Below are 23113 nucleotides of genomic sequence, written 5' to 3' on the forward strand. Positions count from 1 at the left end.
TCAAAAAGAACAAGAATCTAAGGGACACTTTGGTTCACACTTACGTAGAAGAAAATAAGACACCAAACACATTTTGGGACCTCCCGAGTGTGGTGGGACACTTATCGATGTGGTACTTGTGTGGCGTGTCGCTACACCAGCCCGACAAAAACTTTTGACTACAAGGATTACCATTGAATTCTACAGACTCACACCAACTGCAACAGCAGGTTTGTGATCTATGGAATACAATGCCCGTGCCACCTACTCTATATAGGGAAAACCACTAGTCCAGTGAAACAGCGGATTTCAGAACATAGATCCTGCATCAAGAACAAGGTACTGGACAAACCTTTGGTTGACCATTTCAGCCGACTAGGACACACAAATGATGACATTTCCTGGACCATCATACAGCAACTCCCTCCGCAGAAAAGAGGAGGGGACAGGGATAAAGCTCTGATGAGACTCGAGCAACAGTTAGTCCATAAACTAGACACTGTTAGAACAGGTTTAAATATATCTGTAGAATGGAAACACTTCTACAGCCAGTGAATTTAAATGAACGGTCTAACCTCTATGATGACCTCAACAGACCTTACAATTTCTGGTACCACGGGTACATTATTTGAGGCTGTGTCACTGGGGAACAACAACCCTTCATCCATACATCTTCATTTTCAACACACATATTTGGGTGTTACAAGTTGCACTGTATAATACCCATTTCGTACATGAATCAACGTGGGCATATCTTTATCTGTATTTATTATTGTTTGTTCTGAAATGTGATGCATAAGGGATTTACATGTCTAGATTGATTACAGATGGCAAGCCACACTTGACAACATTGGGCGGCTCCACATAAACTCCGCCCATACCATGACATCACATCTGCGAATATCTAGGCGTTTGCTCGCTGTTCCGTTTACCCTGCAGCTTACGTGCAATTAGAGCGCATTACGCTTGTCCTACTTCACACAGTATTTTCGCTCCTGGCAGAGGCGTCCAGCAGGTCCGCCACCTCGAGCCCCCGTGGCTGTGTACGATTGGCTACTGGACGGATGACGCCCTACTATGGGAGCGCTACTACCCAACCAATCAACACGACCGACGGGTTTGATTACCCGAGGTCGACATGGCTACAGTTTCACTTTCATTGCGTTCGTGTCCAGAGACGTTCGTGTCCAGAGACGCTGCGCCTCCTCGCCTAGCCCAGACAAACACATTAAGGTACGAATGCAAGCCAAATCCTATGTGCTCTGATTTTAGGCCACGAAACAGGGCCCAACACCGTACTTTGCCCTCACTATACCTGCAGACCTGTATTTTGCTCGCAGATAAGTTCCCTTTACCCATATGCGTTTTTCGTACACAGATACTGTCACATTTGGACAATCTGGGATAGGAACCACGATTCACAGTGGGTGTCTCCACCATTGTGAACCAAGAAGACACATCTTACCATTTGAGGTAAGATTTTACCCATTTTTCTCTCACTCATATATGACACCACGATCTGTATAGAACTCTTACAAATCTTTATATGTCGTTACAGGTAAACATTTGTTCCTTCAACGACGCATTGAATGCCCCAAAGATATCTATACCCGTGATGGATTATCTTACTTACCCTTACACTGGATACGTTTTTTTGTAAAATCTAGGCTCCTCTACCAGGGAGTCACCTGTTTTTAATGAAGCATCCTATGGGAGCTTTGTGAATTACCATTTCACTTGAGGTCATTGTTCCACTTACCCCTTCCCATTTGTTTTTCATAGATGGAGACCCCGGGACTACCATCCATTCCATCGCACGTCCTGATGAAGGCCTGCTCATAAAGCTGCACTATACAGCTCCTCGAGGCCGAAACACCTTTGTGTCGGCGATATCACCATTTGAACAGTGCACATTTGAAGCATTGTTAATGTGCTTTTAGTATATATGTCCATTGATGTGGGTTTATGTTTATTCTTGTGACTGCACAACTGAAATGATCAACCAATAGTAGCAGTGATCTGTTGTTGTTATTGCATTGAGATCCAGCCTGTCTTACTGGATCATACCTATATGTATTGTTTTTTCTAAACATCTCTGGGTGCTCTATCCCCACCAACATTATCCAGATTTCGACACAGTCGAATCGATGTCCCCCGAGGGCCTCCATCTCAAGGAAGATGTCATCGAAGGCATATATAGCACGCACCGCGCCCATTGGCTTCAGATCCGTTTTTTCTGCAAATGCTATTGCTTCGAGAAATACGGCACGCTTCATTACATCATACGCAAGTATGTCTTCTTTGTCGAGGCCGACTACCCCAAAGACCGTGTTCAAGAAGTGTCGAAATTGTGACTCGAAAATGTCATTGACCGATCCACACTGTATATTTCTATGGTGTCTCGGGGTGGAGCATAAGCCCTGAAGGAGCGAAAGGGGAAATTGGCGGTAGGTCGAAACCCCCAAACATCTACCCCGATCAAAAAACATTGAAACGACAAGTTGAGAGCTGACTCTCCTCGGAGGAAGAAAGTTACAAGATCGAGGAGTGGCTGACACCACTCTTCATCTTTGTCGAGGAAGTTCAAAAAGAGGCACCATAGGTCATCTTCTTCGACTTCATCATCGGACACCTTCCCTGAGAGGGTATCTTCCACAAAAAAATCCACACGTGCCGAATGGGAAGCATTTAGAGCAGAAATGCTGAAAATATTAGAGAAACAAAAACTCACGGCAAGCCATGCTCCTACCGCACCTTCAAAAGAAGCCAGTAAGGATAAGGGCTCAACCCAAATCTTGCACGCCCTCAAGCAAGTCATAGATGGATCTGTCGAGATGAAAATATAGGCACAAGTCCAGGTCGTCAACACCATTGTCGCCAGCCAAGCTCTCGACATCGGCGTCACCTTCGGTGCCACTGGCATCAACGCCAGCTGTGCCACCAATGCCAGCTGCACCATCGACACTGGCTGCGCCCTCAACGCCAGCTGTACCATCGACACCGAGCAGCCCATCTAAACCGATGGCGCCATTGAAAAAGGTTTTGATGACTCCTCGAGTATCTAATGCACAATTTCTCAAACTCTTGATGCCTGAAAAAGCTTATGTTCCTTTATCAAGAAAATAATATTTTAAGTCCCTTACCTCAATATATGAGGAGAATGAACCCTCAGACTATGATGCACCCTTTGTCTCCAATTTGGCACACCAAATGTGCCTGAAAGTTTCATTTCTAAGGAATCAAGGTTGAAAGACCTTTATGATAATCTACAGACAGCCAGTCGGGTGGAAACCTCACCTGAGCTAGATCGTGGAAGGCCAAAGGCTGGGGAACATGCTGATGCATCATATAGGCAGCTAATGTCCAAAGTGGTGTAATATATGAGGTGGAGTAGGCTGTGTTACCATTTGACCAGGATGATCTGATGGTCATCCTGGATAAGGGTTCCTCAGAAAGGACAAGTTCAAGATGGTCACACTTTCTCAGATCCTTCAGGCCCTCCAAATCCAGGATGGGATGGTGTCATTGGACCATAAGGATGCTTATTTTCATGTGCCAATCCACCTCAAGCACATAAAATACATGAGGTTTGTAGTTGGTGGTTCTCATTATCAATTTTGAGTTCTGCCATTCGGGCTAAACTCCGCCCAAGGGTTTTCACCAAACTGATGGCGGTGGTGGCACAGAGTCTCAGGAGAGGGGGTGATTCACGTCTACCCCTGCCTGGACATTTGGCTGATCAAGGCGCGTTCTCCCGAACAAGCCAGGATCATCTCAGTCACCTGCCACTCTCTTCACAGACTGGGCTTCTCCCTCAGTTACAAGAAGTCCCATATGACACCTTCTCAAAAGCTCCAGTTCATCGGAGCTGTACTGGATACATCTTTGCGAAAGAGCTTGCCACCCGAGGTGATGGCTCAAGACATGCTACAGTTGGTCTCCAAATTTCAAAGTGCCCATCATCTCCAGGTCTTTGATTTTTTTTTTTGCGGTTGCTCGGCCTAATGGCATCCTGCATTTTTCTGGTACAAGAGGCCCGCCTGAGAATGAGATCCCTTCAATGGGCCCTCAGAACTCAATGGTCCCAGTTTTCAGGAAAAATGTCGGACCTACTTCAGGTTCCAAGCAGGGTCGCACAGGATCTTCTGTGGCGGGCCTGCAAGGACAACATTTTGAAGGGAGAACCCTTTTGGCAACCATGACCGGAGATAACAGTAGTGACGGACGCCTCACTCACACGGTGGGGAGCCCACACCAGCGATCTGACTTTCAGTGGTCTTTGGTCTCCATTGGAGTCCAAACTACATATCAGTCTTTTAGAGCTGAGGGCAATCAGACTAGCGCTGAAAGCACTTCTGCCATCTGTGCAGGGAAATAATGTCCAGATAAGGACGGACAACACAGTGGCTATGGACTACCTCAACAAAAGAGGTGGTGTGGGGTCACTACCACTGTGCAGAGAGGCAATGTAGCTCTGGTACTGGCCAATTCAAGAAGGAATCTCTCTGTCTGTGGTTCACCTAGCCGGAGAAGAGAACACAGAGGCGGATGCTCTGAGCAGGCAGAGCACAGTTTCCCTTGAGTGGGAACTAGCCCAGGAAGTCCTTCAAGAGATCTGTTTGTGACCAGTGTCAACCAGAAGTGTAAACTGTACTGCTCCAGGGACTTTTTCCCAAGAGGAGCTCTATGAGATGGGTTCATAGTGGACTGGGGGTTTCCACTCCTGTGCGTGTTTCCTCCAGTCCCTGTCATTCCTCACGTTATCCGGAATTTGAAAAAGTCTAGGAAACGCATGATCCTAGTTGTCCCGGATTGGGCGAGGAGGACATGGTATCCAGACTTTCTGGACATGTACATCTACCCTCCAATACATCTTCCACTAAGAGAGGACCTTCTCTCGCTGGAGGAGGATCAGGTTCTTCATCCAGAGGTCAAAACACTCGACCTTCACGCATGGTTTCTGAGAGGCTGAGATACAAGGATTGGGACCTCCAGCATGACGTAAAGGAGATTTTGTTTTTGGCCAGAAGTCCAGCAACAAAGTCTTTGTACCGTTGCCATTCAAACCAATTCTGCAACTGGTGCAGAGACAAGAATGTAGACCCTTTCTGTGTAAAACTCCTGAGGTGTTATCCTTAGCCAATCTGGGGCTCCGGGATGAAACTATTAAGGGCTATTTAGCGGCACTGTCCATCTTTAAGCATTTGTCTGAAGAATGTTCATATTTCAAGATTTCACTGGTGACGTAATTTCTAAAGGGACACACCAATGTGTTTCCCCCATCTCCTTTCTAGGTTCTAATTTGGGACCTTAATCTGGTACTCACATTTCCAATGTGTGCACCCATTGAACTTTTACACTCATGTCCATAAAGGTGTTAACTTTTAAAACCATTCTCTTGGTAGCTCTAACTTCAGCCTGTAGAGTGAGTGAATTGCCGGCACCTTCATCCAAGCCACCCTTTAATATCTTCCATAAAGATCGAGTTGTCTGAGGGTTAGGCCTTCATTCTTACCCAACATCATTTCTGATTTTCACATAGGGCAGAACATTGTTTTACCTTTTTTCTTTCCCCCACCTCTTTCTATTCCCCACCTCATTTTCCTAAGGAGGAGGGGAGATTGCATAGGTTGGTCCCTCGCAGAGCTCTGAGCTTTTATATATCTAGGCTATCAAATCTTTGCATTGATGATCAGCTTTTCATTGGCTATACGGGCCACAAACTGGGTCAGGCTGTTAAGAAACAGACCTTATCCAGGTGGATCATTCTGGCAGTTTCGGAATGTTACAAACTGGCAGGCAAGGATCCTCCTGAAGGATTAAGGGCCCATTCCACCAGGGGAATGGCTACTTCTACAGCTATGCAAAAGGGTGTACCGATGAAAAGTATTTGTGAGGCAGCAACGTGGTCAACTATACACACGTTCACAAAACGTTACTGCCTGGAGTCTTCCCTCGGTCAGGATGGGAGCTTTGGAAAAGCAGTCCTGCATTTAGTTCATGAAAACTCTTAAAAACGAAACTTACTCTCTCCACCAAATCTAATACTGTTTTGGGAGTCTATCAAAGATGAGGAATACGTGGTAGGACACAATACACTCGAAGAACAAGTTACTTACCCCTGGTAACATTCTTTCGACTGGATGTTCCTCCCACATATTCCTCATCGCCCTCCCAACCTACCCCACAGTAGAATTTCCCATGCTATTACAGCTTTCGCTCTTTTATAGTTGAGTACGGTCATTCCCATGGTTATGCAGGTATTTGTATTGTGAAGAAAAAAAACTGAAGCCAACGTGTGTTGCATGTGCTATTTATGCCTTTGATGAAATCATCCTTGAGACAGAGGCCCTTGGGGGACATTGAGTCGACTGCATCGACGTACAGCGCCCTTTGCCGAAATTCTTTTCCGAAGCAGCTGAAGCTGGATATCAAATATCAAAGATGAGGAATTCGTGGGAGGGAACATCCAGTCAAAAGTACGTTACCAGGGGTAAGTAACTTGGTCTTATCTCACTGCACGCTCCTCCTCCTTGCACTGTTGTTCTCTTACAAGCCGCAGAATTTCTAACTTTCCCTTCACCCTCTTTATCTGTACTTGCCTTTCCCTTTCTTTCATCTTCCCTTATCCTCGCTCTCTCTTTCACCTTATTTCTTGCTTTTCGTTTTTTAAATTCTTCTGTCTTTTGCTTTTCTCTTTGCACTCTCTCGCGTTCATCCCTTTCCTGTTTTTCTTGCCTCTCCACTTCTTCCAGTATTACTGCCCATTCTACTGCGTCACTATTCTCCTTACACCCTGTTGCTTCCTTACTTGCCCCTCCTGTTTCTCCCGCTGTCTTCCTGCCCAGTTTCAGTAAGATTTGTCCTTCCAAACACTTGTTCGGTACTCTATTTTCCAACCCCTCACTGTCGTTTATCCTTATCTGTGTCTCGCTGCGTCCCTCTTTTCCATCTTCGGCACCTGTTGTTGCTCCTCCTGCCGGTGCAACACCTTTCTGCCCTTCTTTCTTGGTGTATGGTGGAAGTGAGAATATTAGGTATGTGTACCCCGCCGCTGCTCTCAATTCCTGTATTGGGTATACTCCCTGTACCCCTGCTGCTGCCCCACGTTCAGGGGGAGGAGGAGGAGGAGGAGCAGGAGGAGAAGTGGGGGAGCCCAAGGCTTTTCACCCGGTGTTTCCTGTTGGCTCAGCATCTATTGGTGCCACGCCACATACCCTCCATCGTCCTGAGCTCTGATATTGCCATACGATTGCCCAACCTTTTCTTTTCCCCCTTATAAACCTCTTGTATGTGTGTGTGTAACATTTGCTGCACATATTTGGAGAAGCTCCCGCACTTTGGCCATGGCTTAGAAAATGTACCCTCTGTGTTTTGTGTCCATTTCATGCTATATTTACAGATCTTGTCCTTATATCGCGGAAGGGCCCTGCAGAGATGCTGTAGGGGCATGTCCCCTGCACCTTTTCCACAATACATACATTTTTAATAGTTTCTTGACCTCAAGTCGAGGTTCGACACTTCTGCTGTTATTCAGACACAAAAAAACAGTTTATCTGATTTTTCTTCAATTTCACAGATACCAGTTCCTTTTCACAACATCATGAGCCTCTCTGGATCTCAATCAACTTTTTAGGAATGCTCCATGCGCCACCCTTCTGCAACTCTTTGCAACTCTCTGCCTCCTTTAGGCACACCTACTTATCCCGTCCATGCGTCTTCCAAAAGAACAACTTCTGCGGTTCAAGCTACCTCCAGTTGCTAAGCCCTATACGCAGGGATACCATATTGCATGACCCAAGCTAAAATGCCCAATCCACAGGAAATCCAATATTTACATAGCTTCTGTTATGCGTACCCTATAGTCAATAGTCTCGGTCAGGGGTGCACAACTGATTTTGCAAGAGGGCCGAATGTACCCTACATGCTGCCTATAGTGGGCCGAAAAATAAATGTGGGAGCGGTAGGCGGGGGAGTGGCAGGAGTATTTTTCAACCCTCCATTTTTATTAAACACATGGAAAAAGAATACATGTTTAGGTGTTGCCGGTCTTTATTTGTATTTCAAACGTACATTTTACATTTTATACTACAGATTTTTGATTTTTTTATAATTCATTTGTTTCATTAGGATTTATTGGCAACAGTGGACAAAGTAGACAAATCATTCGGGAGAAAAAACACAGCACTCAAACATTTCACGCATTATGCTGCTTTAGATTTGCAAGGCACAAGCTTGTTATTTTGGACTGCTATTTGGACTGCTATACTTTGCTGTTTGAGTTGGCCATACTCTTGGGAGTATGGCCTTCGTTAAGTCAGGTTTCCACAAAAGGCAAAGGAGGTACATCTCTTAACTGTGCCTAATTTAGCTTTATGATTGGGTTCACTCTTGAGTGTGACACTGTGCCCCATGTCTCCCACCCTCAAACCAAACACCATGCCCCATGGCCACCACCCCCCAACCAAACTCTATGCCCCATTACTCCCACACCCCCAACCAAACATTATGTCTGATGCCTCACGCATGCCTATCAAACACTATGCCCCATGCCTCCCACCCACCTACCAAACACTATGCCCAAAGGCCCCCACCCTCCAACCAAACACTATGCCCAAAGGCCCCCACCCTCCAACCAGACACTATGCCCAATGGCCACCAACCTCCCAACCAAACTCTATGCCCCTTTACTCCCATCTCCAACCAAACACTATGCCCCATGCCTCCCACCCAAGAACCAAACAGTATTCCCAATGGCCCCCACCCTCCAACCAGACACGATGCCCAATGGCCCCCACCTACCAACCAAACACTAGGCCCCATGGCCACAAACCCACAGCTAAAAACGGTGCCCCATGCACTGCACCCCCTCACAAAGACAGTGAGCTAAATAGCATTGGCATCAACAAATGCATCTCGGTTTCACTACTAACCAAAGTGTGTGATCCTGGGCAAATCATGTAATCGCACTGTGCCTTATCTGCAGCGATTTACTTCATAGCTTATGTTATCATGCTGTTATAAAAAAACTAATTCTAATGACTATAGAGTTGATGCATATATAATAAGAATGCAATTTAAGTATTTGGCACCACAAAGTTATTTGCCACTTGGCTTACTTATGGCGACCTATTCTAAAGTCACTTCCATGGTGCCTCCAAGTATCAAAGACAGATGATGCTCCTTGCAACGTCCTTTTCTGTGAGGCCACTTCTGTTGGTGCAATCTGTATGCAAGTGTAGGTGGTAAAATGCCATCTGCCACTAATGTTACCATAAAAAAGTTGATGGGAGGGGAAGCTGCTTAAATGAGGCCGTATGTATAGAATTATGCACACTGCATTTGGGGGCGTGGGGGGAAGTAGCAGGACTTTTTTTGCACCTCACCCTACCCACTGTTGCAATGCTGGATACTCCATCACCCACCCCCCAAACTCCTAGCACACACACAAACCAAAAAAGAACATGAGAGCGCCCGACGTATCACCGTGGATGTCGTTGTGCTGCAGCTGGCGTGGCAAGGCTGAAATACCTTCCAGTAACAGTCCACGCCACGCCAGCCACAGTGCTAACCCTCTATTGGTGTTGCACATGCACTAAGTGACTCCTAAGAGCCACGCAGTAAATGCAGTCCACCAATAGAGGGTCAGCATTTCCCGGCCGAGCAAGTATAAAAAAAAAGCTTTCCTAACAGAGGATGGCCGTAGCTACTTGCGGGCGCCCTCCATTAGGAAAGTCTTACGTACTGGCGGGCCAGGAAAATCAACATGCGGGGCCGCACTTGGGCCGCATGTTGCGCACCCGTAGTCTAGGCTAACCGCCTGAATCTTTTACCTCAAGATTGAATGTTCCCTAACCATCCACAAACAACATCTACCTCTGCTCCTTTCTCAATTATACTTCACAATACTTCAATAATACTGAACAAAACTCATCACCACCCCACACCCAACATCTTTTTACTGCCCCACCCTCAATTGCTGTGTGGTTGAGTCATTACTTACTCTGTGATCCAATGACACTGCTCGGCCAGCGGCTCTCCTCAAAACTGCCATATTGTCCTTCTGGTCTGTGGGCAGGATATTTTCCAAGGCGGCTCCTGATGCCCTCTGCATGGGGTGCACCACCATGTGACTCACGCTCTGTGGGTCACCTCACAGCCCTTCAGGTGTTGGTACGGAAGAGGTGGCGCTATGCCGAACGGGCGTAGTGAACCATCCTCTGGCTTTGGCCACATTTCGAGTTTTGCAGGAATTTGGCAGTCAATCGGCCGAAGTAAAGTCAAACTAGATTACTGTTACCACCCCTTGTTACCATGGGATTATGAGTTGGTATGGATGGTGTAAATCCCAATTTTTGGAGTCCGGGAAGTTTGCCAATATTACTACAAGCAGTAATTCTGCACAATAAATCCAGTCAGTTTTGGCATTCCATTGGATGATTTACCTTTAGCATCTTACTAGAGGTAAACCCTCTGAGTCAAGGTCAAACTCTGAATTCAGCGGTGCAGTAAAAGTGACAGTAATTCCATTACCGCCAGAAAATCATTGGTAACAGAATTGCTGCCACTTTCTTTACTGCAAAACCACACTGGTAGTTATGCCCTAATTCCTACTGAGTTGCCATTCATGTTCTTTGACCAAGTGAGTTACAACAATGCATTTTGTGCCTCCTCCAGAGGCTGAAGGTGACATCTTTGTAAAGTAGTTCTAACTTCCTGCTGTCTAGGGTTCCCAAAGCAAACGATCTGCAACTTTTTCCTTTTACACGTCATAGTCTCCCTCTGGGATGTAATAGGAGATGATTATGGAATTCGTGATCAACTTCGTTGATGTCAGGGCAGGGGGACATAGCATTTCTTCTTCTCCCGCGGTTATTATAGGACCCGAGAGAAGCAGAGAAAGCTCACTGCTCAAGCCACATGAACCTTGGTACCTGCTCATGCTTCCTCTTTCCCCTATCTGCAGTGCAGATCCATAGGGGAAGCACAAAGGGTGGAAAAGTAACAGTGGGGCGTACGCAACATAACAGGGTGTGTATTCCACCTTGGAGTTCCAATTGACATCAGACACACCTCGATCTTCACTGTCTGTGTCTATAAAATGTCCTTCAGAACCCCTCTATGTAATATATACCCTTAATTGATAGCTGTCTATATTTCTGTACATTTTTACCCAAGCTCATGCTAGAGTACCATGGTATGAATAAACCCCTTAGCGTTATTACATGTAATGCCCAAAAAGCGTTATCAAGCATTAGCCAGTTGAGAATGTCTGGTACTTTACATCGCACTCGGCACCCCAGAAGTAGCCAATTCCTGTGTAAAATATGAATGTTTTTGTTTGTTTTCAGTGTAAACGAATTGACGAAAGCCAAAGAAGAACTCACCAAAGAAAGGGATAGTCTTTTGACAGAAGTCGTGACCTTGCGCCAAAATCTGGTTCAAGCTTCAACCCGGCAGCAGGAAGTAGAGACCGCAAAGGACGAAGCTGACCAAATTATCTCCCAGGTGTGTATTGTCGTGCGAGTGCGAACAGAAGGTGGGCATTTGTTCTTCACAAGGTAGTCCTTTCTGGTGTGTTTGAAGAGTGCTTTTAATCTTCCATACCTATGAAATCATCTTCTCTGTCTTGGAATAGCTTTAACTTTCAGAACACCACCTGCGTTGATGTGTCCGAAAGTCATTTTGTCCCTTTCTGGGAAACTCACTTTGTAGGAATCAGGAAATTGTCAGTCATGGCACTTGGCTTCTGTTGCAAAAAAAGGATTTCATATTTGTTGGCCTATGATTAAACACTGCACGTCTCTCAAAGTCTCTTCGGTTATTTTCATCTGGGAATCCAGAATCAAGGCACAATTTGGACATTGAGATTTTAATTGATCTTCCCATTATTTTTGGCTGGCACCTTTGGAGAGCAAACATTGGATTTTGTTAGCAAAACACACACTTTAACAAAGAAAAATGGGTCTAATGGGGAAAATCTTGCATCAAAAGGTGATGGTTCTGCGTCCTGCGTTGGAGTTCTAGGCATATTGTTCTGATGTAAGCAACCTGGCCGTCATTTCTGACTCCTCTCTCACTCTCTCTTCTCGTCTACCAATATTGCCTGAACCTGTCACTTCCATCTTTAAAACATGTGCAGAGCCCACCGATTTCTTTCTTTTCATGTAGCTAAAATGCTTATTTTCTCTCTTCAAGTTTCCCCTTGACTGTTGCTCTGCTCTCCTAATTGGACTTCCTGCATTTCGCCTTACCCTTCTTCACATGTCTTGAAATCTGCAGTTCATCTTCTATTCTCTCTCCCTCCTCACTCCTCTGATAACCTTTCCTTTCTGTTTCTCTTACCCATTGAGCCTCTCTTTTTTCCATTTACCTCCCATAGTATATAAATGCATCCATGGTCTAGCCCCTCTGTATCTGTCCTCTTTTGTCTCCAATTACCTCTTTTCTCATCCTCTTCATTCCCAATTACTAAGCTTCCACTCTGTCCCTAAAACTCCAAGTGGTCAATCTCGCTCCCTGCTCTTTCTCTCCTTGCTCCTAAGCACTGAAACTCACTCCGCTCTTGTACATACTTCCATATCTTCTACCTTCGGCTCAAATCTAATTTTCTCCCTCTCCTTTCTGATTCATAAGTTCCTCCTTATGCCCCGATTACTTATTTATCATTGTTGCCTATTTTTGTCCCGTTGATTTTCATTGTTCAGTGCTTTGGCGAAAGCGCTATATCAATCTCAATAAAATACACATACAACTGTTTACAGTCATTTGGGATGCTTGAACGCCTTATGGTTGTCGAGATTCTGCAGTGACAGCTTAGAATTCCTACTGGACACAATCCTTGTGTAGGCTCTTGTTTAACAATGGGTTGCCTCCTTGTGCGTTACCATGGTGTAATGGCTGTGTGTGTAGAGCAGGAATGTGTTCTGTGCTAAAGTGAGATGGGAGGTTGTGGATAGATTACGCTGCACCGACACAAAAAACACTGGGCCTCATTACAAACTCGGCGGTAGCCTTGCCGGTAAAACCGGCAGGCTGCAGCCAAACTTTTTTACCGGCACCTGGGAATGGGCAAACGGCCCCGCCGGACCTGCTATTTGCCCATTGCCGGGCACCGGTAAAAAAATGCTCCCCATTCCCATTTGAGCTCCATAGAGCTCAATGGGAATGGGGAGGCCGGATGCATCCAACATGCTCTGCTCGTGGGTGGCGGACCAGCGCCAAGTGTCTGACCTGGCGAGCGAAAAGGCACCCGCGAGCAGAACTCGTAGTTTGCCGGTCCTGTAACTACGGTACCAGCAAGCTTACCGGTACTGTAGTTGCCAGACTGGCAAACTTGTAATGAGGCTCACTGTCTGAAAGTGACCTGTACCAAAACAAAACACAACAGGACATTAGGTACACCAGTGCAGAGAGAAGCATCCTGAATTCTTTGGTGTACCCTGGGCTTCCCTCTGGGTGATGTATGCAGATGGGAAAAATATGTGTCAATACATATGAAGATAAAGGTGTCTGGTCCTGCAACGAGGGGAGGAGTGAACTCTTATAAATCAAATAAGGTAAGTGCCAAACTAGTACAGTGCAGTAAATCATTGATATAAACAACCTAACATGTAAATGAAATCACACAAAAGTACATGTGTTTGATTATACAATCTCCTCAGAGGATGTCTTCTGTATTTTAAATAGGGCTCACAATAGGTACAAGCCCCATTTCCTGTTTTTATGCAGCTGGTAGTGTGGTCCACAAACAAGTGGATAAAGACCAAGTGACACAATGAACTGTGCAGGTTTCTCCCCTTCCTCCAATTACTAATGCTAAACACACACAATGAATAGGCTACATTGGGTTACAACTATTTGGTCTGCAAATTAAATTAATAAAGAATTACATACTTTGAAAACATAGGTTTTTTCCAAGCACATCACTGTGCTGGATAAACCTGCATCCAGACACTTGTGCAGGGATAGTGTAGGGATGTCTGTAATACAGAATAAGAGCACCAGATCCTGATCCTAGAGACCTTGAGTGTGGAAACCTCTGAGAGCGACACAGAAACTGGAATGCTGTAAGGCAGGATAAATGTGCAGTGTAGAGGAAGACGATACTGGGAGTGTGGAGTGAAATATCATTGTGGTGAAGGAGAGAGATACTGTTATAAAGCCAGAAGGACACTCTGTTGGTGGAGGAGGAGGGAAGGGAAAGGATATCCTCTAGAGGAGCAAGGAGAATGTTTATTTGTCAGAGAAGCAGATTGAGATCGTTCGGGGGAGAAGGGAGATTATCTTGGCGAGCACGGAAGGACATCTTGTCAGGGAGCATGATACAGATATTAATAAGGGGAGAAGTATTGAGACAGAGAGAGATCTTGAGACTAAGTGTGATCAGGAGATAAAGAAACTTTGGGAGACATTGGTTTGGAGGGAGGGACTGAGACAGAGGGAAAGACTGAAGCAGAGGGAGAGATTGAGGCAGAGGGAGACATTGATGTGTAGAGCCACACTGAGGCATGGAGAGACATTGATACAGGGAGAGATATTGAGATGGAGAGACAAATTGTGAAGGTAGGAAAGAAACGGAGAAAGGAAAGAAGTCACAATGGAACTGTAGTAAAGTAAGAGGACTTTAAAAGAAGAGACATGTGTGGTGCCAAAATGGATGGTTGTATACTAATTGACCTTTTCACAATTGACCTCGGGAGAATTGACCTAATTTAGAAGGTCAATTAGGACATATATGCAGGGGGAAACCCCCCGCAACCCCCCTCCCAATCCAAAACCCCCAGCAATCCCCCACCCACTCCCCTTTATATTATTTATAATCCAAAGCCAACCCAATACATATATAAATAACTCAAATAATATGAAGGTTAATTGTGCAGTCAGTCAACTAGGACCACTATAATTAGGTCAGTTGTGCAAAAGGTCAATTGTAAAAGGTCAATTTGGGTAATACTAAGTGGATATCAACAGAGGGAGACGTTCCCTCCACACTAATTTATAGTTTGCAGTTAATGACAGAAGTAACTGGCACACAAACATAAAGAAGAAACAAAAAACAAAACAATAACAATCCCCCACAGATAAATCATCTCACACCTCATAATTTATCAAAGGAGAACATCCCTTTTTTCACAACAAGGCAAAGGAGGAAATCACCTTTTTTCCATACAACTCTTCAAAGGAAAATATCCCCCTCTGCACAATACATTATAGATAGACATCACCCCACTCCCATATTAGAGGCTGGGTAATACGTCTGGCGCCACCATTGGGGCCAGGAGCCACTAACCTCTCTGTAACCTCTCTGGGAATTGGGCCTGATGCAGAGAATCTGTCATGCTTCCCATATTTGTATTGCCCCTTCTAGGAAACATAAACCCTAGTAGATATTAACTGACCTAGTTACGAAGGGGACAAAACAAGTGCATGGAGGATTTGGGGATGAACTCCCGATTGGAGCCGGTGGCCCACTCTTTGGAGGCTTCTCTGAATAATTGCTTCAGGGCATCAAAAAAAGTATCAAAGCAATGTTTAAAAATGCCCATTCCAAAAGGTTTGAGAGAGGTGGAAGTCTAACCTCGCTCCTTGCCACCGAAGACAAATGCTCTTGCCTTTTCACAACTAGCACTTCGATGATTGAGCCCGGAAAAGGATGATTGATCTTTAACCCTTCCCCATGTATCACAATACACTCAATGACAAACTGACAACGAACTCCACCAAAAAGTAGCAATAATTGTCCATTGCGCCATCCTATGGTACAGTATAGTGTGCACTCCCCATGCCCTCCCACCCTACTGGCAACCCATTCAGCACTGTTCTTGGACATTATGCTTTAATACAGCACAGGTGTGGTGGTGGCTTACAGTCTGTATCTCTTGTCTCTTGCCATCCTCCCCCACCACCAAGCACCACACTGGAATTCTCTCACCTCTTCACTTCTGATTGATCCTGAAGCAGAGCGGTGTACTCCCAGTATGAAATCTCTCAGATTTCGATCTACTTTGCCCATCCGATTTGCCCGAAACTTTACTGCACGTCCTGCGCGTCATGAAATGCAAAATATTCGCTGTTGCATGCCGAACCATGGTGGAAACCATGCCGAAGCCTGTGTGTACCTCCTGTATTTCATATGATTCTGTTTCGTACGCATGCGCTCATCGGGCTATTTCGGTTTTCGGTCATGCAGGATGCACATTTTGTGACTGTGGCATGCGCTTTGTGCCACATTTCGGCACCATGAGAACAAAGCAGTTGATGATGCGCCTGAACGTTTCTGGGTGCCTCAGAATGGTTCCGTGGGTGAAATCTGACAACGGTGGGCAAAACATACTTTTGAACCAGTGCAAAGGTTCTGGAAATTCGAGCAGTAATGACGCTTTCGTAGAACGCGCGGAAGCGTAACCCAGTGCGAGTTCTGCTGGTTTCGCTTCACAGGTGAATCTTTCACCCCGCACTAACTCCCAGCTGACATTAAGCTGCTCCCCATGCCATCGACTTGGTAATGGCCCTTTAAAGGGATCCTAGTTGGTGACTGATTGTGTGTCAAGCACCTCAGACTTTGTCCCTTCCCTGTTTCACCTTCTCTTTAATGTCCCACAAAAGTGATAATTACCATTGCTGCTATTGCTGAGCCACTTGGTGAACTCCTCGCCAATCAAGAAATCAAGATCCATCAATATGCTTTTGACCCCCCACTTTATTTGAAGATCACATCAGTCACCGACATACAGAGTCTGATTCTGCATCACCCGCATCCAGGACTGAATCCCCCCATTATATCTGAAACTCAACCCAATTCAACTTCTTCAACAACATGAAATCAGCAGAGATCCAGAGCTGGTTAGATGACCTGAAATTCAAACGCTTCATCCTCCAAATCGAACATGCCAAAGGATTGTTCATCAATTGGGACATCTCCTTCAAGGCATTAACTTGAAGAGTAAAACTGCATGGCATCAACTCCCCCCAAACCCCCTCCGTAAAATTAAGCGCTAACTTTCTGAAGAAGATTTAAGGGCCATGATTCAAGGACTAGCCCTCTCACATGAATGCAGTGCTCTGTCTGCAGCTTTTAATCAGTGTGCAGCACTCAGCCCTTTTAAGGCAAGTACTCTGTCCTATTATGTTTTGTTAAATGTAGCATATCAGCCCTCCAAAAGTACCATATTGCCCTCTTGAAGCATCTACAGACACTCCAAAAATGGAAAAGGCCACAGCCTCTTAAAATCCTGGGTTGATCACTGGTGGATACCTCCTCCTGCAGGTCTCCCTGAAACCACTCTGCCGCCTTTGCCCCCTGAGGAGCAAGCATCCGGAATGAAGTAGCCCATCGCATCAAATGACTCTGGAACTATGACCATAGGCCTCATTATGACCATGCCGGTCCGGTAACAATGGTGACGGTAAGCCAACCGGCACCGTTGTTACTGCACCGGCATAGTAGGACTCTGCTGGCGGGGTGCCGTCCAACCCGCCGGGGTCAGACCTAGCGGGCAGAACGGCACCCGCACGTAGCGTTTCACGGAAGCAGTGGCACCGTTGCTAACAGTGCCTGTGCTTCTGTGATCCCCATTCCCATTGAGTCCTATGCGACTCAAATGGGAATGGGGATTTACAATTACGGGCGCCTGACTTCCCGGAATGCCGGGGTTGTAATCACCCGGAGTTTCCAGCAAGCCAGGCACTGGTAAATCTCGCAAGTTTGGTGACAACCCGCCAGTAGCACCGGCAGTGTCGCCGCCGGACTTGTAATGAGACCCCATATCCCTCAAACCCTGAAGGAACTATAAGGGATACCCCCTAGGTCCGCATCATTTCAAGATAGCCTACTTTAAAGTGCCGTCGGAAAGCCCCAGCACAAGCAGAGCAGACAGGCTGGGAAATCTCACACCCAAATAACGGAAATAGTCAAAGTAAATTGCAAATCCAGCTTTATTACAATCCACATAAAGCGGGGACAGCAGTAAGCACACAAGTCTCAAGAGCCCTCCAAGGTTTTAATACAGAACAATGAATTATAAATGGAGAACACGTCATAGCTGACGCAATACCACAATCTTAGTCGGGGGATTGGTATGGGGAATTGTGCCTACATATACAATGCATAGGGGTAAGTCTTTTCATTGGACATAACTATTTGATGGCCCCACCTTAGATTGTCCCTTAATTAATAAAACAATATGTAACTGTCTAATGCTACAGTTACAGGGCGGCATCACATTGAGAGTTTTTATTGGTTGCCATCTGTCTTACCAACCTTGAACACTTGGCAGGTCATCAGCAGAGGAGCAAAAGTAGGGTTAGGGGTAGGGGTAGGGGGAGTGAAGCCCAGGAACTGCTTCTTCTAATTAAATACAACACCATCCCTTATTTCCTAGGCCACAAGCCAAGGCATGTAGCTTTGTACTTGGAGACTTGTCGGGCGTCTTTGTTCTGGGAAATTGTGGGGAGTTGAGGCAGGTCCATATCTGTGTCTGGAGCTAATGAATAGACAGTGGGCCTCATTACGAGTCCGGCAGTAACCGAGCTGGAAAAACCGGCAGGTTACCGCCGGACTCGTATTACCATTCCGCCACCGTGATTACCGGAATGAACAGGGCATTACAACCCCAGTGACCCAGTAATTCCGGAGGCGGAATTCGGGTGAATCCCCATTACCATGGAGTCCCATAGGACTGTATGGGAATGGGGAAGTACAAACACCGGCACCATGCTGTAATGGTGCCGGTGTTTACACGTCTGCCAGCAGGCGGGTGGTGTTAAACCCACCAGGTCAGACCTGGTGGGAGTGACACCTCCCACCTGCAGAACTTGAGATCAGCCGGTCCGGAAGCAATGGTGGTGGCGGGTTAACCGCTACCCTTATTTCCGGACCGGCTGACTCGTAATGAGGCCCAGTGTCTTCCAATTATAGGTCACGTGTGAGAAGACCATGTTTTGAATTAGTTTACTCGGCTTTTACCATGATTTTAGCTCATATTAATAGGAGGGTTGATACCCTTTATGGCCACTGGAGACTTATTCGATTTGTTCCTCGTACATTATTTAAGCTTTTAATTAACCGGCACCTGGCATTCAAAGGCTGTTTGTTCTCTAATTAAACTAAAACAAATATGTGTTACGCTTGGGAATTATTATCTTCTGTTCTCTTCAGAGTCATTCAGACCCCCCTTATTTCACAGTAACCTTGGAAGGGGGCAGGGCAGCCACTGTCTGTCCTACATGGGTCTGTATTTCAGCTAAATGAGCAAGTGAGATCTCTCTGCAGCCTCAAGGCTTTTCATTCACTCTAATGCGGCTCCGCCATTAATTTTGTACAAGATGGCCTCCCATTACTGTTGCGTTATTACATTTAGCAAGCTGTATTTGTACATCAATCGTGTGGCATTTCTGAGCATACATTGGCTACGTTATATTCTTCATGTCTTTATGGTGCAAGCAATGTTCTTCATGTCCAAATGCATGTTTGACAGTGTTCGTGTTTCTTCATGGTGAGTGCATATCTGCTTTAGGTCTATTGTACTCGCTTATGTCATTTAGCAGTGAGGTCACTTGCTTTCGGCATCTCTTCCTGTAGTGATCCAGAATAAGGCCGGTATGGTTGCCTTAGTGCATAGCGTATATCGCCTTTGCAGTATTGGGGTGGGGGAAGGGGAGTCGCCATGAAGGACGTATTCCTCGGTCTCTCGACACTACATCACCAATGCTCCCGCTTACTTGCCAAACACACTTGCCATCTCTGGAGGCCATTGTAACTCCAGAAGCCTAGACATTGCAAGACTGCAAACCAAGAACTGATCAGGATGTAGGCCCTCGCCAACTATGTCATGAGAATGTGCAACAACATTTTGCTTGATCTCAGACTGGCTCCCTCTCTCCGGTAATTCAGAAAAAGGGCTGAGGATGCATCTCTTTAAAAAACATCTCAGACTGATAATCGGCAGAACCTCTCTAACCCAGACTGGGTCTGGCTTTCCCTCTCTAATATATATCCCATGTCTGGAAACCTATGTATCCAATTTCTCTGTGTGCTACTAATATGCATATACATCTTTCTATTTATAGCCATATTATTTATCTAATTACTGTATCCGTTGGATGTACTTTATTCCTTCCTTGCACAGTTTGCCTATGTAAAATCCATGTATATTCTCTCTCTCTCTCTCTCTCTCTCTCTCTCTCTCTCTCTCTCTCTCTCTCTCTCTCTCACACACGCGCGCGCACGTGAGGGTAATCCCATTGAAGTATAAGGAGGGCATTTGCCTGGTGTTAAGGCAGGAGTCGTTTTGTGTGTAGCCAGCAGTGTGTATGTTACAGCAATAGTTAAGATTTCACGTGCAGTTATTTTAATACTATTGGTAAAATGAGTCCATCTTTAAGCCCTAAGTGAAGCCCCTCTTGCGAGCATTTGAATGTTAATGAATGCAAGACTTAACTCACTATAATTGGTTGTTTATTGAACGAGGCAGCTGAAGACAAAGGTGAGGACATTTTAGGAGGCGAAAAGCCAATTACCTAGCTTTAATGACCTACAGTTTAGGTCATAAATGCTTTTAATGCAAGGCCGTGGCAGTGGAGGTTGGTTTCCCCGGGAGCTGCAGTGTTGCAGCATTTCAGGCAGTTCACGCTGCTTTTGCTTGCACATTGATTGGCAGGCCAGAGCCAATGTTCCACCAAATGCACAGCAGAGAATATACTGTTACCAGGCTTTTTTTAATACTGCGCCTCAAAGCGTTTAAATCTTGTCGAAGTTAATCCTGAAAACATGGTGGCTGCTATTTTGTTGATATTTCGGCAGTGTGGGAAATGTTGGCCGCAATGCAGCGGTAATTCCATTACTGCTGCATTCGTACACCGCCAGAGGTTGACGGTGGGGTGGAGGATTTACCTCCAGCACAGCTGGAGGTGAATCCGCCACCCTACTGCCAATTTTCGGCAGAATTACCATGGTGAAACTACCGTTGGTGGTAGTTCTGCCGAAAAACCCCATGGGGTACAATAGACTGGGGAAATGGGGATTTACATTGCTATGTCACTACTTGTATACCCACGGGACCAAGTGGCGGTAACAGTAATCGATTTCGGCAGTAGTTGGGCAGAAATATTGCTTAACTACCACCAAACCCATAATGAGGGCCTTTGTTATTAATGTCTTTCTGAGACACCACAGAGTTCATTTTTTTAATCGCTGTAAATTACGCAGATGGGACCTGTTAACACTTTGGCGCAAACAGGCTCCTCCACATAATTCTCATCATTTGCATGTCAGTATGCAAAAGGAATTTTGTAAGTGGGGGGTGAAATCTCCTTTACACCTCCCTTTTGCACTGTGCCATACAAACTCAGTAAAACCGGCCTGCAATTTATGCATGGTAGGCAGTGTTTACAAAGGATTCTTTTGGAATCTGCCTGCTTTTTGCTGATGTAAAAAGCAGATGAATGCTATCGGAATCCACAACGTTTACATCAGCATGAAAATGGCACACTGGCCTAACTGCTGGAGTATTTGTATGGCAGAGAGGAAGTGGGGCAGGGCAGAATTTACGAGTTTTGCCTCCCCTTCCACTCTGCCATACAAAATACTCCAGCATTAACAACAGCATGACAATTTCATGCTGCGATAAATGCTGTGGATTCCTATGGAATCTGCCTGCATTTTACACAATCACAAAAGTAGTCGGATTTCCTAGGAATCTATTGCAGATGCAGACTGACATGCTTAATGTCAGGCAGCGTTTGCTAATTTTTCAAGGCAGAGTGAAAAAATTAGGAATAACTGCGCGTACTCATCCACTTTACACCTCTATTTTGCACTCCAATGTGAGAATGTTGAAATTTACGTGGAGGGGACCTGCTTGCACCAAAGAGCAGCCGTAACCGGTATCCTCAGCTTAAAGTACAGGGAACTCGAAAATGAGCCCATATGGTTAACAGAGTGGCGGGCCATTTTTTCAAAGTCGAAATTCCATGGAGGGGACAGCTGACGCACTTTGTGCTGTTTTTTTGTGCTTTGCATTGTCAAGTGCAAGAAATGCATGTAAAACCGGACAGACCAGCATTTGTATGCATTTTTGTACTCCGTAGTGCAAAGAACCAGTGTAAATGCTTCCCTCCATCTAAGGCTAGCAAGATGCATTTACAGTGCATTCCAGTGGAATTCAACAGCTGTTAGAAGGCGTTAAAAGCTGGGGTATTTCACAGCTATCCAATGGTTTTGCATTCGCATGCTGATTTGGCTGATTTGATTTGGCCATTTCGTTTTGGCTGGTGGACCGTTTTGGCAGTAAAATGATAATCCTGTTTAATTACTTCCCTGCCTTCCGAAACCAGTAGAATCCCTTGGAGCATAAACATGGGTGTTCAACCAGGCCTAGTACTTTATGTGATATTTATTGATATTTATAATGAGCTTTCGTGAAAGCGTTCAAGAGGTTGTCTCGGGAGGATAGCTCAGGGGCAACGTGCTCTCCTTGGAAGCAAGACGATGCAGAGCAACACAGGTTCGATCCCCGAGTCCACACTTAGAAACCTCTGGGTATTAAGCGCGTTATAAATAACCAATTACAATTACGTAATAGAACAAATGCTTAAATTAAAGCAAAAAAGATGGCTACAAATCATATCAGACGAAAGAATCAAACCGTCAATCAATTGTTAGTAGTAAGTGAAAGAAGATTAATTTTTAACCGGATATGAAAGATGTTTATGAAAATGGAGGAGTTCCAGTGCTTGGTGGCGGTAAGAGAGAGCAAGTGAAAACGAGATGAGGCAAAGGGTGGTTTAGGAGCAGATAAAAAGTGCAGAGATTGTGATCGAAGAGAACGAGTCGGGAGGTATAAACTGACTAGAGCAGAGAGATAAGAGGGGGCAAGGCCCTGAATATATTTATGTACAATGCAGAGAAAGTGGAAGGGAGACGAGAATCAAAAGGTAAGAGGGCGATGGAGAGAATAGAAGATGAGATAGAGGAACGTGTGGACAATGAGAACGGGTGTTGACCGGCCGAGTTGCAGACTGAACAAAGCAGAGTAAGATGCGAAGCTGGAAAACCAGCCAAAAGAGCAGAACAGTAGTCTAGCCGAGAAAAGATTGATGAGGAAATCAGTAGTTCAGTGGCATAGAAAAGAAG

The 23113-nt window shown here is 45.4% G+C and overlaps 1 protein-coding gene across 1 annotated transcript in view; it reads left to right on the forward strand.

Annotated features, from left to right (window-relative positions):
• The window catches only part of CFAP58 (cilia and flagella associated protein 58), a 938919-nt gene that overhangs the window by 197339 nt on the left and 718467 nt on the right, over nt 1-23113 (forward strand). Inside the window, exon 4 of the mRNA XM_069611751.1 lies at nt 11331-11487. Coding sequence (XP_069467852.1) covers nt 11331-11487 — 157 coding nt within the window. The remainder of the gene's footprint in view (nt 1-11330; nt 11488-23113) is intronic.

Source organism: Ambystoma mexicanum, chromosome 8, assembly GCF_040938575.1.
Source record: "Ambystoma mexicanum isolate Mex_15411 chromosome 8, UKY_AmexF1_1, whole genome shotgun sequence".
Classification (NCBI taxonomy): Eukaryota; Metazoa; Chordata; class Amphibia; order Caudata; family Ambystomatidae; genus Ambystoma; species Ambystoma mexicanum.